General features: G+C 46.0%; 1 protein-coding gene across 2 annotated transcripts in view; it reads right to left on the bottom strand.

Annotated features, from left to right (window-relative positions):
- PCDH11X (protocadherin 11 X-linked) overlaps window positions 1-18925 on the bottom strand; it is a 1508525-nt gene that overhangs the window by 389922 nt on the left and 1099678 nt on the right. For both annotated transcript variants that reach the window (XM_077286500.1, XM_077286502.1), the window contains exon 5: window positions 14090-14288. In XM_077286500.1, coding sequence (XP_077142615.1) covers window positions 14090-14288 — 199 coding nt within the window. The remainder of the gene's footprint in view (window positions 1-14089; window positions 14289-18925) is intronic.

The following is an 18925-nucleotide window of genomic DNA, read 5'->3' as shown; positions in this document are numbered from 1 at the left end:
ATATTTCTTTCCTTTCCTTTCTTCTGGTCGTCCCATGTCTGAGAAGTGTGAAGCTGATGAGCCAGTTTTTCAATAACCCTCTGAAGAGCACGTGACCTCAACTTTGCGGCCACCCATGGTTATAACAAGACTTATTTAGCAGTATTAGTTGGGCATTACATAGAACTGCTCTTATGTTGTGTTTTTGTATGGAGCATTAACTGTTGTTCAGAATGTTGTGTGGTACCGCAAAGGGGTCCAAACGCCACACTTCAATACTAGGGCAGTTCTAATATCCAGTCCTGGTCTACAAACTGCATCTTTTGAGAGTTGTAGTTTTCTCACAGATCAAGAGCCACATGTTTAAAGGGATGTGGTCATTTTCTGTCTGCAGGAATGCACTGCTCTCATGCCTCTTGGGTTTCTGCTTGCCAGGCTGCAGTGCGCTCCATAAAACTGACAGTTTCGGCTTTGGGCATAGCTGAGGCTGTGGCCCGAACTGTGCACTTTGCAAAACTGCTAGCAGAGAGATACATAAGAAATGTGCAAGAATAATGAGGCTGGCCAGATCCAACCGCGACAGGGCAGTGCTTGCTAGGTGGACAGCAAACAGCTTGCAAGTTTGAGCTCTTTGAGGAGACCAGCAACCTTAGCAAAAGGCCATACATTATAGAATAAAAAATCCCTCAATTCTAGAGAATGCAAAAGATTTTTATAATAGGCTGTAAATTGAAAAAATTATTGTTTTGAAAATGACTTTGTAAATTTACCCATTTATTATGAAAAGAAAATCCCTTTAAATCCTACTATATTTGCTTATTTTATCTATTTATATAATTACCTTAAATTGTCTGTCATCCACTTCCGTCTGGACATCCTCGAATCCCACAATCCACCGCCGACAGCCATATTGGAATACCCAAGTGATGGGTATTCCAATATGGCACCCGCTGGTGGTACCAGGCCCTTGCGCAGTAGTACCAGCGGGTCATCGCCGGACCCCCCGCTGCTGGGATTCTCCATCTAGTGTTATTCATAAATCACCAATATATTTTGCACCAATTTACCATTACGAATTAAATTGTGCAATAAAATTTAGTGCATGGTTAAAACAGCGGATGTCAGGAATTAACCCGAATATCTAGGGAAGCGCAATCTAGAGAAATGGTGCAATTTGAGATAAGTCTTGGAGCCCGGAATGATAACAATGTATTGCTAAACCAGCAGGCTAAGTAATTCTTCATGCATCAGCGAAACCTTTGCGATCTGTGCACATTCTCTTCATTACTACAAGCTCCGGACCCGTGCAGTTACCTCTCATTTACGTTTGTGCTGCTTAATAAATAAGGATTCCTCATATAAAAAGAATAAAGAAAGAAAATAAAAATTCATCTCGACTTCCTTGAGTAACGAGAGGTGGATCCTGGACATCGGGGGTTTAAAAATGCCAAATCCAATTATCACGGCAACAGTTCTGGAAGCTAATTAAAAATAATACAGGAGTGAAATAACAAGTGCATCGATTGCAGGAATGTCTGAGTCAGCAAAACCCGGCTCCTGCCATCCGATCGCCTTCTGGGAATTTCCAAAGTTCAATAACTTTGTAAGTCAAAGTTATGATTAGGGCGTCCGGTCTCCATCCCGCATGCCGCTGCACAAACCGGTCCTATCTGTTTAATAAGCAGGGAACCACAACCAATTGATGCTTCTTAGTAAATATCTGACCTGCTATTGACTTGTTAGATGACTGGTGGAGACAAAGCCTTCCCAATATTGCCATCGAGGGACTCATTAGGATTCATTCACTTGGCTGACAGAAGTTCGCATACTCCATAAAGTTGACATCACCCTGGAGAAGCTTTGGGCTCATTTACATGTAATGGCTGAAGCTAAAATTCACTTTGGATTTCGATAAAAGAAAATACTGTAGGTGCTTATTAGATAGACCCGGAGGGATTACGACATTAACTCTGAAAGACCCAAGTAATTAACAGTATAGAGGTTGAGTCTTTAGTTAATACATTGAATGGGAATTTAATTAAAATGTCTCCGCTCCTCGGGGGCGGTCACTTGGCTGTTTAAAAAGCTCCATAGAATGTAAATTTGCATTGTTTTGCACAGTTATGTTAATCTTTCGCTAGCAACGTTATTGCCTATTGTATATTTCCTGAAGTATCATATTCTCTTAAAGCCATGCTTCTAAGCAGAACTTCTGTATAACATGGCTGTCAATAGAGCACCCCACCCATGGGAAAACAAAAAGTTAGTGCACCTTTGTGTTAAATTGGAGGCTCCTAAATGAACAAAACAGACCAATACAGATCTATAGGTTCAGAGCTACTGATCTGTACCACATTGATGTGTCATTACAGAAGATAATTGACTTCCGGATAGGCACTCAATAAAGAGACAGGTCCTATGAACTTATCTCAATACTACGTGCCTGGCTTATTAACTGGGCAACCAGTGAGGAGCTTGGTAGACCTTAACTGACAACCTAGAAGAAGAAAAATGGAGGAAAATCGTCATGTGTCCAATAATCTCATAAAAGGGAAGTCAGAGACAATTGATGGTCGTAAGAGGTGCAGTCACGGAACTGATGGGAACATAAATGGCGACTGACCTTTACTTCATGGTTCACATGACCTAATAAAGGAAATTACAAGCAAACAATGTCTCATTGTGAGAATAAGGCCACCGATTCTCTCCGACATAAGGACAAAGGAGCCAAATCTGAGACCTATTGACAGAGGAATTCAACTGTCGACGTGCGTCACACATCGAATCATGTCATTTCTCAAGAAAATGGCCAAGAAGGAAACGGTTTCGCTCCAAAGCATCTGAATCTCGATGATAAACTGCCCCCCCGGGGTCCGATCACGGCGGATGGGATCTGAGTGGGACATCGGCTCTTACAAATGACCTGTGTTTTGTGTTCAGTTTGCATGTAAAATCCATCAGAGCTGGTGCGGATGTTCTGGTCTTCAGGAGGACATTTACTTTAGAATTTGGATTATTGAAACATTTGCAAAATTTCCTTAAGGGCAAATACTATTATTGTTTTAAGGTTTACTGTTATGATATACATTTTAACTAATATATTTGAAATGTCTTGTATGAATCTATAAGGAATTCTTGTATGAAAATCTATTGTTTTCCTTCTCCTTTTTTTTCCTTATTCCTGTTTCCCATCCCCCCTTTTTTTTCTCTCCTTTATCTTCATAAAATTTAAAAACCCAATAAAGTTTATTGGAAAAGAAACATTTGCAGAATACATAAATTATGTTGGTTAATTATAAGACTCTCACATGCTGCACATGGTGCTCTCCATTCAGGGCATCCACGTGTTTCTTCTGGGACGCCACCTCTAAAGCCTGCATATACAAGTCATGAGGAAGCAATGACCCACCAAGGAGAACGTGTAGGGACCCCCCGCCACCACCCAAGTCTACAGAAAGGAAATAATGATGGTCTAATTGGTAAATCAGACATTGAAGGTCACATAACTCCAGTACAAATACAACATAGGTGATGTACGGCGTTTAGGCCGAGTTCAGACAAGCACTTAAATATTGTCAGACAAGAACTTGAAAAACATCTGTGCGTATGATTTTTCCATCTGTGTCTTTTTTTATATTCGTTTGTCTGTTTTTTACATCCATGTGGGATCTAAAATGTACAAGACCTAATAAACTTCCAATGTTAACAATAACAATGTATCTTTATATTTGGATTCTATATTGGTGATCTGAGTGGGTTATGATTTTTTTGTGCATCCATAGAGGAGGAAAAGGGAAAAAGGAGAAGAACATAGAGAAGGAAGAGGAGAAGGGGGTAATGGAAGGGGAGAAGAAAGGGAGGGGAACAGACAGAGAGAAAGAGGGAGGAAAGAAAACAAAAGGAAATGGAAAGAAGAAAGAGGAGGGCAGGACGAGAAAACATAAAGGAAGAAGAAAGGAAGGAGTGGGAAATGGGGAGAAAAATGAGAATAAAAGAAAAAGGTACAAATGAAGAAGGAAGGGGATAAGGAAGAGGAAAAGAGGTAGGGAGAAAGGAGTATATGAGGAGGAAAAGGAAATGATGGTGAAAAAAGGGAGGATGGACATGAAGAAAAGTGGAAAGAGAAATAAGGTTAATAATGAAGAAGGAAGAGGAGGACATGAATATGACAAGGAAAGGAAAAAGGAAGAGGAAATGAGAAAGAAAGAGCAAAATGAGAACGGAGCTGGAAGAGGGGAAGTAGGGGGGGAAGATGGGGATGAAGCAGTGGTGAAAAAAAAGAAGTGCGTGGAACAAAAGAAAAAGAGAAAAATGAAAAAGAGGGGAGGAAGTGGAAAAAGATGGGGAAATAGGGAAGGTCAAAGAAGATAAGAAGAGAAAGAGAAAAGGGAGGAAAAGAGGAAAGGAACAAGAGGAGAAAGAAAAGGGAAATGAGAATAGAAATAAGAAAGAAAAGAAGAGCAAAAAGAGATGAGAGTGGAAAGGGGAATTGGGTGGAAAGAGAAGAGAACAGGCAGAATGGGAGGAGGAAGAAGAGGTTACATAAGACCACCATGCTGTACTTCATAAAGTTGGGGAGATCATGAAGAAAAAATTCCTATAGGCAGAAAGAAAAAATAATAATAATATAATATATATCAAGAGTTTCATTCATTATTACCAGTTGATTTAAACCTGGTGCATCCATCCTCCCGCCTCCTCCTACTGGGATGTACCTGGGATGAGGAGTCTTTCCAGAATACGGTGTCCTGCACTGGCTGACACCAGAGAGCAGCACCGTTGTAGGACACTTAGATGTGACCTATACGGCTTAGTTCCTTCTCTGTCCTCGTATTACTTATTGAGATGGTGAAGGATAATTGTGGCGATGTAAATTACAGGCTAATACCCGGCTTCTCTCTCCTCTTCTTCCTCCAGGTGATATATTCTAAATCATTCATGGATGTGATGGCGCCGGGCATCGCTGGGACGGTGTAAGTGATGACATGAGGGCACATCAGTGAACATCTGCCACCAGATCAGTTTATGGCTGCCAAGCCTCATTTATTCCCTGCACTTCTCTCCTGCTCCCCGTTATGTCTCCCATCTTCCTGCCTTTTATTAGCTCCTTAACGCAGGTTTGCAATGGAAGTGGGGAGCTCCGGAGTTTACAGCTCAGTCTCTGGATCCTAAACTCATCATTACCTCAATAACTCCGCAGTAAAGACGCGAAGAGCGCGAGCGAGGAACGTGATGGAGGAATGAGAGTGAGAATAGTAAATGTGATTTATAAATTGCAGCACGCTATAATAACAGAGATAAACAATAATTAAAGATTACGTCGGTAATTATAACTAATCTTCTGAATTTATTACATAACTATTGTCAGCATTAATAAATGAAAAATGATAGGAGTACAAATATGAAATAGATGCTACAAAACCCCAAAATGGGCAGGACAAATTTGTTGGCACCTTTCCAAAATTGTGGGTAAACAGCAACATTATTTAAAGCATGTGATGCTTGTTCACACCCACCTGTGGCAAGTAACAGATGTGCGCAACTTGAAAATCACACCTGAAACCAATTAAAAAGAGGAGAAGTTGACTCAATGTTTGCATTGTGTGTCTGTGTGTGTCACACTAAGCATGGAGAACAGAAAGAAGAGAAGAGAACGGTCTGAGGACTTGAGAAAAAAATTGTTCTAAAATATCAACAATCTCAAGGTTACAAGTCCATCTCCAGAGATCTTGATGTTCCTTTGTCCACTGTGCGCAACATAATCAAGAAGTTTACAGCCCATGGCACTGCAAGAAAAATTGATGAAAGATTGTAACACAGGATAGTCCGGATGGTGGATAAGCCACCCCTAATCAAGCTCCAAAGAAACAAAAACTGTCCTCAAGGCTCAGGGTGCATCAGTGTCAGAGCAAACTATCAGTCCACATGTGAATGAAAGTAAACGCTATGGCAGGAGATCCTGGAGGACCCCACTGCTAACACAGAGACATATAAAAGCTAGGCTGCAGTTTACCAAAATACGGAAGAAAGAACAAAATCCTTCGGAGAAAACATCTTATGGACATATGAGACCAAGATAGAGCTTTTTGGTAAAGCACATCGTTCTACTGTTTATTGCAAACAGAATGAGGCCTGCAAAGAAAAGAACACAACACCTACAGTCTAATATAATGGAGGGTCACATATGTTTTGGGGTTGTTTTGCTGCCTCTGGCATTGGGTGCCCTAACTGTGTGCAAGGCATCATGAAATCTGAAGATTTCCAAAGGATTTTAGATGACAATGTAGTGACCAGTGTCAGAAAGCTGGGTTTACGTCCTAGGTCATGGGTCTTCTAGCAGGAAAATGACGCCAAACATGCTTCAAGGAGCCCCAGAAATTGATGGATGCAAAGAGAGTTCTGAAGTGGCAGCAATGAGTCCGGATCTACATCCCATTGATCACCGGTGGAGAGATCTTAAAACTGCTGTTGGGAGAAGACGCCTTCAAATACTAGAGACCTGGGGCAGTTTGTAAGAAGAGAAGTCCAAGATTCCAGCTGAGAGGAGTAAGAAGCTTGTAGATGGTTATAGGAAGCGATTGATTGCAGTTATTTATTCTATAAGGATGTGCAACCAAATATTGTTTTGACAACAATTTTATCCGGACCATTTTGGGAGTTTTGTGTGAAATTTTGCCCAATTTGCCTTTTTTTCCTCTGTTTTTTTTTTGTATTGTTCCGCTACACACAAAGTAAATAAACAGGTGTATAACAAAACATGGGGAATTGTAATAATGTTCTGGGGAAAATACTTCATGTTCTGGAACCATTTAAAGGGTGCCCATACTTTCGGCCATCACTGTATGTAGATAGATAATAGATAGATAGATAGATAGATAGATAGATAGATAGATAGATAGATAGATAGATAGATAATTATTTTTATTTTTATATAGCGCTAACATATTCCGCAGCGCTTTACAGTGTGCACACATTATCATTACTGTCCCAATCTAAATTGAGCCTAAATTGAGAAAGGCTCATTTGTAGCCCGAAACGTCACCCAGACATGTGGGTTGATTAAAATCCTGCACGTTATCCCACTGAAATAATGGAGTGCTGCCTCTTCTTTTGAATTTTATGAAGTGTGGACAATCACTGGACAGATTGCCTGGGGGCCTTGCATCCAAAGATAAGTATTATACTGTGCTGTTCCCTTTTTTGTTTCTAGATAATGTTATAGATAGATAGATGATAGATAATAGATAGATATATAATAGATATATAATAGATAGATAGATAATAGATGATAGATAATAGAAAGATGATAGATAGATAGATAGATAGATAGATAGATAGATAGATAGATAAATAACAGATAATAGATGATAGATAATAGACAGATTAAACATAGATAGATAATATAGATAGATGATAAATAATTTATAGATAATAGATAGATAATATTATAGATAGATAGACGATAGATAGTAGATAATATCAGATAGATAATAGATAGATAATAGAGAATAGACATATGATATATAGATGATAGATAGATAATATTAGAGATAGATAATAGATGATAAATAATAGATAGAGAATAGATGGATAGAGAATAGACAGATAATAGAGAATAGACATATGATATATAGATAATAGATATATAGATAATAGATAGATTGATAATAGATAGATATATGATGTCACATCCGGGTACTGCGGGGAGATGTCGGGCTCGGCTTTTCATCCACCATCATTAATCTTCCCGATACTTTACTCGTTGCTACTTTGTAACTTGCGGAATATTCTTTGGTATAAATGTCCTGGAAGCGTCTGACTACATATGAGCGTCAATTATTAATGACTCGCTGACTACCTACATTTAATTGAGTAACTTCGCCCTCCCTTTGGGTTTGATGTACGGCGATTCCCAACCTTTTAAATCAAATTTCCCGTTAATGATTGCACAGCTGTACCTTATACCTGGGCAACACGATATCCGCCGCAGCGGGTCATCAAAAAGGGTGACACTCCTCAAAGTGGCGCGGGGCTGTATGCAGCCATTATATCCTTCCACCGCCATGTACGCTAATTAGATTAAAGGTATAAGATCAATCAAACTGCTCGGCTCCGAGATTAATGGTTTCTGAACTGACTATATTAATTATTCCTACTCACGAACAGAAATAAAAAGAAGTAAAAAAAATAACAAAAAAAAAGGAAAAAGGACAAAGCCGGATAATTAGCAGAGAAAACTCGTTATTCAGGACCCAACGCAGGAAATTACAATCGAGGATCTGGCATCAAAATGAATAGATTTAGCCTCATGGATGGAGAGATATTGTTTGGTCCGGATCATCTGCCACACAAGTAGCCGCCTATAGGTGGCTCCAGAGAGACAGTTTACTTCCTATTGGAGGAGAGCTATTTTGCATATTCTTTTCCCAGGGAGCATTGCTCTAAATACTCCCCACCAGCGTCATCTCCAGTGGAGAATCAGTGCTGATCAAGAAAACACACGAGTCTGAAGGTGACCGTCAGAGATGAGGGAAACAGCTACACTGACTCTGAGGGTTGGGAAACGCATCAATCCTTCATCTTAAAGGGGTTGTACAGGATTACAAAAATAATCCTATTCATATTAATCATATTAGGTGACCCCCATCAATTATATGTTACATATTAAAGTCCTTGAAAACCCTTTAATTATAAACGGAGTAAAGAGTAAATATTACTGCGACTATTAATTACTTTGCATTTCCTTAGATTTTTTCGGTTTTATTTTGACCCCATCTGTCACACATCCTTTTTGGAGATTGACTGTTCACACCTTGATCTCTTCTTACGTTCCTTATTTGCGTCTCTACACCAGGCACAACGATGAAGCAACCGGAGGGCGAGAAATTCGATTTTATCTCCTCTTGCATTTTTGCTTTCAGCAATCATTATGAGAATATTTACAGCAAAGGGATAATCAAGTCAAAGAAGTTGTAATCTATCCACAGGATATCTGAGAATGGCCAGATTCCCGGGGTCCTCCGGGGGCTGGCGCACCATTCCAATGAGGGAAAGACGTTTGTTCTGCCTATTGGTTGTGTTGGACCACCACCAATCCAATAGTTCTTACCTATCCCGAGGATTGGAGGCAACGTCTTCTTATAGGAACACCCTTTTAATAAGAATTTATTGGCAATATTCCAAGAATCTGTAACTGTGCGGACTGGAAGATGTGAAGTAAAGACGGCCGGTAACCAATCGCCAAGTGGTGCCAACTGAGTGCTATGGAGGGGCAATGAAGAATGAGATGGGGCACTACATCCAGAAGTCCATAAAACCTTTACTTTTCCCACTGATAATAGCACCTGGTAGGGTACTTAGCGTTGAACACACTAGTCAGGACTACCCTGTGCCAGGCATAGCCAGGAAGGCACAGGTCGTGGGCACAATTGAGCAGCCTCATGTATAAAACTGGCATATACCTGGTCACAGGTGTCCCCTGACCACAGCTGCCCCTGACTGTACGCCTGTCACCTAACCACAGCTGCCCCTGACCACAGCTGCCTCCTAATCACAGCTGCCCCATGACTGTACGCCTGCCACCTGACCACAGCTGCCCCTGACTGTACGCCTGCCTTCTGACCACAGCTTCCACCTGACCACAGCTGCCCCTGGCTGTACACCTGCCACCTGACCTTAGCTGTCACCTGACCACAGCTGCCCCTCACTGTACGCCTGCCTTCTGACCACAGCTGCCACCTGACCACAGCTTCCCCTGACTGTACAACTGCCACCTGACCATAGCTGCCACCTGATCACAGCTGCCCCTGACTGTACACCTGACTCACGACCACAGCTGCCACCTGACTATAGCTGCCACTTACTGTATGCCTGCCTTCTGACCACAGCTGCAACCTGACCACAGCTGCCCCTGACTGTACGCCTGCCACCTGACCACAGCTGCCACCTGATCCTAGCTGTACCTGACTGTACACCTGCCCCCTGACCACAGCTGCCCCTGACTGTAAGCCTGCCTTCTGACCATAGCTGCCACCTGTCCACAGCTGCCCCTGACTGTACTCCTGCATTGTGACCACAGCTGCCACCTGACCACAGCTGCCACCTGACCACAGCTACCCCTGACGGTACGCCTGCATTGTGACCACAGCTGCCACCTGAAAACAGCTGCCCCTGACTGTATGCCTGCCACCTGACCACAGCTGCCCCTTATTTACGCCTGCCTTCTGACCACAGCTGCAACCTGACCATAGCTGCCCCTGACTGTACGCCTGCCACCTGACCACAGCTGCCCCTGACTGTACGCATTCCTTCTGACCACAGCTGCCACCTGACCACAGTTGCCCCTGACTGTACGCCTGCTATCTGACCACTGATGCCCCTGACTGTACGCCTGCCACCTGACCATAGCTGCCCCTGACTGTACACCTGCCTTCTGTCCACAGTTGCCACCTGACCACAGCTGCCCCTGACTTCACATCTGCCACCTAATTACAACTGTCCCTGACTGTACACCTGCCACCTATTCACAGCTGCCCCTGACTATTCCTGCCACCTGACCATAGCTGCCACTGACTGTACGCCTGCCACCTGACCACAGCTGCCCCTGACTGTACGCCTGCCACCTAATCACAGCTGCCCCTGACTGTACGCTTGCCACCTAATCACAGCTGCCCCTAACTGTACTCCTGCCACCTGACCACAGCTGCCCCTGACTGTACTCCTGCCACCTGACCATAGCTGCCACTGACTGTACGCCTGCTACCAGACCACAGCTGCCCCTGACTGTATGCCTGCCACCTAATCACAGCTACCCCTGACTGTACGCCTGCCACCTAATCACAGCTGCCCCTGACTGTACGACTGCCACCTAATCACATTTGCCTGACTGTACGCCTGCCACCTGACCATAGCTGCCCCTGACTGTACGCCTGCAACCTGACCACAGCTGCCCCTGACTTTACACCTGCCATCTAATTACAACTGTCCCTGACTGTACGCCTGCCAAATAATCACAGCTGCCCCTGACTATGCCTGCCACCTGGCCATAGCTGCCCCTGACTGTACGCCTGCCACCTGACCACAGCTGCCCCTGACTGTACGCCTGCCACCTAATCACAGCTGCCCCTGACTGTACGCCTGCCACCTGACCATAGCTGTCCCTGACTGTACGCCTGCCACCTGACCTTAGCTGCCCGTGACTGTATGCCTGCCACCTAATCGCAGCTGCCCCTGACTGTACGCCTGCCACCTGACCATAGCTGCCCCTGACTATACACCTGCCACCTTACCATAGCTGCCCCTGACTGTACGCCTGCCACCTGACCATAGCTGCCCCTGACTGTACGCCTGCCACCTGATCACAGCTGCCCCTGAATGTACACCTGCCACCTGACCATAGCTGCCCCTGACTGTACGCCTGCCACCTGACCTTAGCTGCCCCTGGCTGTACGCCTGCCACCTAATCACAGCTGCCCCTGGCTGTACGCCTGCCACCTGACCATAGCTGCCCCTGACTGTACGCCTGCCACCTGATCACAGCTGCCCCTGAATGTACACCTGCCACCTGACCATAGCTGTCCCTGACTGTACGCCTGCCACCTGACCTTAGCTGCCCGTGACTGTATGCCTGCCACCTAATCACAGCTGCCCCTGGCTGTACGCCTGCCACCTGTCCACAGCTGCCACCATGATAGTATAATCTTGGCGCTCAGTTTTCAGCCCTTGAATCTATCTTCGTCCTTGCAGAATTGAGTTATTAAAATGTAACATGTGAAATACATGGCGCCCACCTTGACAAACACAGAAAAAAATCTCTGCAGTCAGATGAATGGCGCGCTGTGATTAATGCCGGCCTTTATCTTAATGACTCCACAGTCATATTATATGCTTTTTGCCAGGATTGAAGTCATTTGTGTAAATTGGTGGCATCTATTATACGGATACAGTACATGGGAGAAACAAACGCGCTGAAAGGTATTAATGACGGAATATTGCTTGGCTAATCCTCGCCATACATTTTCATTATTCCGTCTGAATCCGAGTGATTGATTTATCAGGTAAAGAGCCAAGAACTGCTCTTAAATGATGATATTTACAGCAGAGCGTGACGGACGGCGCCGAACATCAGAAATGTACAGAGGTTATTATCGGAAACACCGGATGCAGAACAGTGGACCCGTGACCTGAAGGAGATGACATGACCTTATAGGATGAGGGTCCGCTCTGGACACCCTATATCAGCTCTGAACCTTATCCAATAGAATAAGACCCTCCAATCACATAGGGAGCTGCAGTTAATATATGGGGATATTAGGTAATATTGGAGGGTCTTCTTCTATTAGTTTAGTCAGAAGCCAAGAAAAAGGAGAAAGAAATACACTAGTGATGCGCACACATAAGAATGTCAGAAAGGTTTATTAAATATGTCACAATTACACCATAAAACCATTACCATGTATATAACAACCTGACATGCACTGAATAGAGAGCCAACATGGGCAATGGCAACAATACTGACTAATCATGTCATGGAATGAGAGGAACACAGCGTGGAATCATTATTACATATCAGATATATATTAACAAGTATTCCACGCTTAATGATTAGTCAGTATTGTTGCCATTGCCCATGTTGGCTCTCTATTCAGTGCATGTCAGGTTGTTATATACGTGGTAATGGTTTTATGGTGTAATTGTGACATGTTTAATAAACCTTTCTGACATTCTTAGGTGTGCGCATCCCTAGTGTATTTCTTTCTCCTTTTTCCTTTTGATACATGATGTAGCAACCTGCTGTAGTTTACCGGCTGTGCACCCATCTTCTTTTGATCTCTATTAAAGCACGACCCTCCTCTATTAGATCAGGACCCCCTCTAATAGACAAATACCCTCTCATTGGATAAGTACCCCCACTATTAGCTCAGCCACCCCCTTTCCTAGTGCAACAAGAACCATCATTATTAGCTCAGAGATATTAGTCCAGGGCCCCATCTATAAGTAAAACGCCCACTCTGCTACAAAAAGACCCTGCTCTACTAGCTCAGGAATCCCCCCTATTAGCACAGGGCCAGGCCTGTTAGCTCAGGGTCTCCCTATGTTACCTCTGTAAGAGCTCAGGATACTTTTTAGCCCTTTAGTCTCCATTCACTCCCTATTACGTCGCATACTCTATATTTCTCACAGTCTGATTGGGATATGAAGCTCCTCATTCACTTGCACTGGATACATAATGTCAGGGGATTCTATGAGAATTACAATGAAACTGTGCATTAAAGGGGATGTCTAGTGAAGATAAGCCATTGCCTATCCACAGTGATCAGCAGAATAGGGAACTTGTGTCCCCCTACGAATGGGGCGACAGCGCACAGACTGGACCAACAATCCGTTTATTTATGGGGTTGTGAACAGCGCCCCCAGGAGTATGGAGAATTAATAGAACCGTGGTCGGCACGCTCTATGTCACAGGCCAAAGTTATGCGACAATCCTGAAAAAAAACAAAAACCAATTCCACAGAGTGATCACACGATTGCCCGACATTGTCCTAATGTAGAAACATCCTTATATCAGAGGTCTCTACCTACAAAATCTTTCACCCATACAAGTCATACAGAAAGTTACTGATATCAGCGACAAGTACGGTGCAAATGGAGGTTCTTAGCACTGAAAATAAGTGACAGCCATTCATGCCACAGACAAACACAACACTTACCTTCTGATTAGCCAGAAATGGCTGATAACAGAGAATAAAACCTTGCGTTCGTTTGCACAGTAAATGTATGCTGTCCCTTTAAGAAGGTGCAGACTGTATCCTTCTAGTAGTGACCGTGAATATACATTGTATGCTGAGCGCAGACACAAATATATAAAATAACAATAATATTGATACAAAATGTAACAAGTCAGTTTTGACTCAATCTTAAACTTCTCCCAGGCTCTAATTAAGGTATAATCATCCCGATAGTACCAGAAGGTCCAGCAAGTCCTGCCGGTCTTTCAATGTAACCTTGTATAGTAACATTTGCTTGCCAGACATGCTGGTGTTTGTGGTTCCTGACATGATAAGCACACACCCTGTGGCTGGATCACTCATCCGCAGCAGCGGGTACTCACTAGATTCTGGATCCGAGTTGCCGTCGCCCTCCGTTCTGCTGTTGGCGGACGATTGCTCGTAGTACTCCTCCTGGGCGAAGCCGAGGGGCAGCGGTTGTGACACGTTGGAGCCGCTGCTGGGCTCCGGATCCCCCAGTCCACTATCGCTGCAGCTTTCCTGGGAGCCGTCAGGGAGGTGGAACGTGACGCGACGCTGAGTCTGGAAGAAACGGAGAAACACACAAAGATCAGAGGAACTGTCTAACGCAGGTGGAGAAGACAATACAGAGGTGGTAAGTCTACACACTCCACTCCCAGGTACGTGGTGAGGAAGGCCACGTTCACAAGGCCAGAATCAGGAAACAAGAGGAACAATCAGAGGAGAGCAGAACAGAAACGCGTCAGCACTTCTGGATTATCACCACTACTGGCTGTGGCTAACAAATACTGATGGAAAATACTGACCAAATACTGACTATGTGAACATGGCCTAAGCAGAGGCTCCTCAGTTCTTGGGTGTACAGTGATTACAGTGAGGGTCTCAGCCGCCCGAGGACCAGTCCCCACTGTGTCACACAGATAATGATGGAACAGTCACTGTGTAATGCTTCATTTCCCCAGTGGTGGCGCTGCAGGGAGGCTGAGCATTTACTGCCTGGATCATCACAGAAGATCACGCGGGTCCCAGGATTAGATACCTGATTAGCTTATGTGTAAGGAGCATGTGTAAGTCCTCACTCTGAGCGCCGTCCGATGGTTTCTCAGACCCGCAGCTTTGCACTGATGACTTTCTTTCGACGCTCGGATCAATATTGGACACTTAATTTTCTGCAGACCAGTCAGTCCGAGGAAAGAAGCACATGAACTACCCCACAGACCATCATAGGTACGAGTGCTGACAAGTAGCAGGACGAAGCGGAGAGCCAAGACCGACCACACAATTCTAAAGACCTCAGAAGTATTTCCCTAATCCCTCTTAATTACATCTCTCCGATATTCCAGAGGCGCACAGACTGCCCCTTGCACCTCACGGCTTGGAATCTGGGTAGCAGAACCACACGGGGGTCTATGTGAAGAGCAGAAGTCTCCTCCTTACTGTAGATCTATTAAGCATGGTTTAGCTCTTTACCAACTTATACTAGAAAAGGAGCAACAGCCTGAACCTGGGGAGATGAGAGTGGTCATATGGGCCAGAAGAGTATCGGAGCAGCACTGAACCTGGGGAGATGAGAGTGGTCATATGGGCCAGAAGAGGATCGGAGCAGCACTGAACCTGGGGAGATGAGAGTGGTCATATGGGCAAGAAGAGGATCTTAGCGGAACTGAACCTGGGGAGATGAGAGTGGTCATATGGGCCAGAAGAGTATCGGAGCGGCACTGAACCTGGGGAGATGAGAGTGGTCATATGGGCCAGAAGAGGATCGGAGCAGCACTGAACCTGGGGAGATGAGAGTGGTCATATGGGCAAGAAGAGGATCTTAGCGGAACTGAACCTGGGGAGATGAGAGTGGTCATATGGGCCAGAAGAGGATCAGAGCGGCACTGAACCTGGGGAGATGAGAGTGGTCATATGGGCCAGAAGAGGATCGGAGTGGCACTGAACCTGGGGAGATGAGACTGGTCATGTGGGCCAGAAGAGGATCGGAGCGGTGCTGAACCTGGAGAGATGAGTGGTTGTATGGGCCAGAAGAGGATCAGAGCAGAGCTGAACCTGGGGAGATGAGAGTGGTTGTATGGGCCATAAGAGGATCGGAGCAGCACTGAACCTGGGGAGATGAGAATGGTCATATGGGCCAGAAGAGGATCAGAGCAGCACTGAACCTGGGGAGATGAAAGTGGTCATATGGGCCAGAAGAGGATCGGAGTGGCCCTGAACCTGGGGAGATGAGAGTGGTCTTATGGGCCAGAAGAGGATCGGAGCGGCACTGAACCTGGGGAGATAAGTGGTTGTATGGGCCAGAAGAGGATCAGAGCAGCGCTGAACCTGGGGAGATGAGAGTGGTTGTATGGGCCATAAGAGGATCGGAGCAGCACTGAACCTGGGGAGATGAGAATGGTCATATGGGCCAGAAGAGGATCGGAGCGGCACTTAACCTGGGGAGATGAGAGTAGTCATATGGGCCAGAAGAGGATCAGAGCAGCACTGAACCTGGGGAGATGAAAGTGGTCATATGGGCCAGAAGAGGATCAGAGTGGCACTGAACCTGGGGAGGTGAGAGTGGTCTTATGGGCCAGAAGAGGATCGGAGCGGCACTGAACCTGGGAAGATGAGAGTGGTCATATAGGCCAGAAGAGGATCGGAGCGGCACTGAACCAGGGGAGATGAGAGTGGTCATATGGGCCAGAAGAGGATCGGAGCGGCACTGAACCTGGGGAGATGAAAGTGGTCATATGGGCCAGAAGAAAATCAGAGCGGCACTGAACCTGGGGAGATGAGAGTGGTCATATGGGCAAGAAGAGGATCGGAGCGGCACTGAACCTGGGGAGATGAGAGTGGTCATATGGGCCAGAAGAGGATTGGAGCGGCACTGAACCTGGGGAGATGAAAGTGGTCATATGGGCCAGAAGAGCATCAGAGCGGCACTGACCCTGGGGAGATGAGAATGGTCATATTGGCCAGAAGAGGATCAGAGCGGCACTGACCCTGGGGAGATGAGAATGGTCATATTGGCCAGAAGAGGATCAGAGCGGCACTGACCCTGGGGAGATGAGAGTGGTCATATGGGCCAGAATAGGATCGGAGTGGCACTGAACCTAGGGAGATGAGAGTGGTCATATGGGGCAGAAGAAGATCAGAGAGGCACTGAAATTGGGGAGATGAGAGTGGTCATATGGACCAGAAGAGGATCAGAGCAGCACTGAACCTGGGGAGATGAGAGTGGTCATATGGGCAAGAAGAGGATCGGAGCGGCACTGAACCTGGGGAGATGAGAGTGGTCATATGGGCCAGAAGAGGATCAGAGCGGCACTGAACCTGGGGAGATGAGAGTGGTCATATGGGCCAGAAGAGGATCGGAGCGGCACTGAACCTGGGGAGATGAAAGTGGTCATATGGGCCAGAAGAAAATCAGAGCGGCACTGAACCTGGGGAGATGAGAGTGGTCATATGGGCAAGAAGAGGATCGGAGCGGCACTGAACCTGAGGAGATGAGAGTGGTCATATGGGCCAGAAGAGGATCAGAGCGGCACTGAACCTGGGGAGATGAGAGTGGTCATATGGGCCAGAAGAGGATCGGAGCGGCACTGAACCTGGGGAGATGAAAGTGGTCATATTGGCCAGAAGAAAATCAGAGCGGCACTGAACCTGGGGAGATGAGAGTGGTCATATGGGCCAGAAGAGGATCGGAGTGGCACTGAACGTGGGGAGATGAAAGTGGTCATATTGGCCAGAAGAAAATCAGAGCGGCACTGAACCTGGGGAGATGAGAGTGGTCATATGGGCAAGAAGAGGATCGGAGCGGCACTGAACCTGGGGAGATGAGAGTGGTCATATGGGACAGAAGAGGATTGGAGCGGCACTGAACCTGGGGAGATGAAAGTGGTCATATGGGCCAGAAGAGCATCAGAGCGGCACTGACCCTGGGGAGATGAGAATGGTCATATTGGCCAGAAGAGGATCAGAGCGGCACTGACCCTGGGGAGATGAGAATGGTCATATTGACCAGAAGAGGATCAGAGCGGCACTGACCCTGGGGAGATGAGAGTGGTCATATGGGCCAGAATAGGATTGGAGTGGCACTGAACCTAGGGAGATGAGAGTGGTCATATGGGGCAGAAGAAGATCAGAGAGGCACTGAAATTGGGGAGATGAGAGTGGTCATATGGACCAGAAGAGGATTGGAGCAGAACTGAACCTGGGGAGATGAGAGTGGTCATATGAGCCAGAAGAGGAGCGAAGCGGCACTGAACCTGAGGAGATGAGAGTGGTCATATGGGCCAGAAGAGGATCAGAGCGGCACTGAACCTGGGGAGATGAGAGTGGTCATATAGGCCAGAAGAGGATCGGAGCGGCACTGAACCAGGGGAGATGAGAGTGGTCATATGGGCCAGAAGAGGATCGGAGCGGCACTGAACCTGGGGAGATGAAAGTGGTCATATGGGCCAGAAGAAAATCAGAGCGGCACTGAACCTGGGGAGATGAGAGTGGTCATATGGGCAAGAAGAGGATCGGAGCGGCACTGAACCTGTGGAGATGAGAGTGGTCATATGGGCCAGAAGAGGATTGGAGCGGCACTGAAACCTGGGGAGATGAAAGTGGTCATATGGGCCAGAAGAGCATCAGAGCGGCACTGACCCTGGGGAGATGAGAATGGTCATATTGGCCAGAAGAGGATCAGAGCGGCACTGACCCTGGGGAGATGAGAATGGTCATATTGGCCAGAAGAGGATCAGAGCGGCACTGACCCTGGGGAGATGAGTGTGGTCATATGGGCCAGAATAGGATCGGAGTGGCACTGAACCTAGGGAGATGAGAGTGGTCATATGGACCAGAAGAGGATTGGAGCAGAACTGAACCTGGGGAGATGAGAGTGGTCATATGAGCCAGAAGAGGAGTGAAGTGGCACTGAACCTGAGGAGATGAGAGTGGTCATATGGGCCAGAAGAGGAACAGAGCGGCACTGAACCTGGGGAGATGAGAGTGGTTATATGGGTCAGAAGAGGATTGAAGCTTCACTGAACCAGAGGAGATGAGTGGTCATATGGGCCAGAAGAGGATCGGAGCGGCACTGAAACCGGGGGGAGAAAGCGATCCTGAGTACATGAACACAACTACACTAAACATAACTAGAAGAGCTAGGAGAAAACGACACACATTGACTGAAAGGCTCATCCTGCTGAAATCGGAAAGATCAGACA

The sequence above is a fragment of the Ranitomeya variabilis genome, chromosome 2 (assembly GCF_051348905.1).
Source record: "Ranitomeya variabilis isolate aRanVar5 chromosome 2, aRanVar5.hap1, whole genome shotgun sequence".
Taxonomy (NCBI): domain Eukaryota; kingdom Metazoa; phylum Chordata; class Amphibia; order Anura; family Dendrobatidae; genus Ranitomeya; species Ranitomeya variabilis.
The sequence above is the reverse complement of the archived record's forward strand: the minus strand, read 5'-3'. Positions and strand labels throughout refer to the sequence as shown.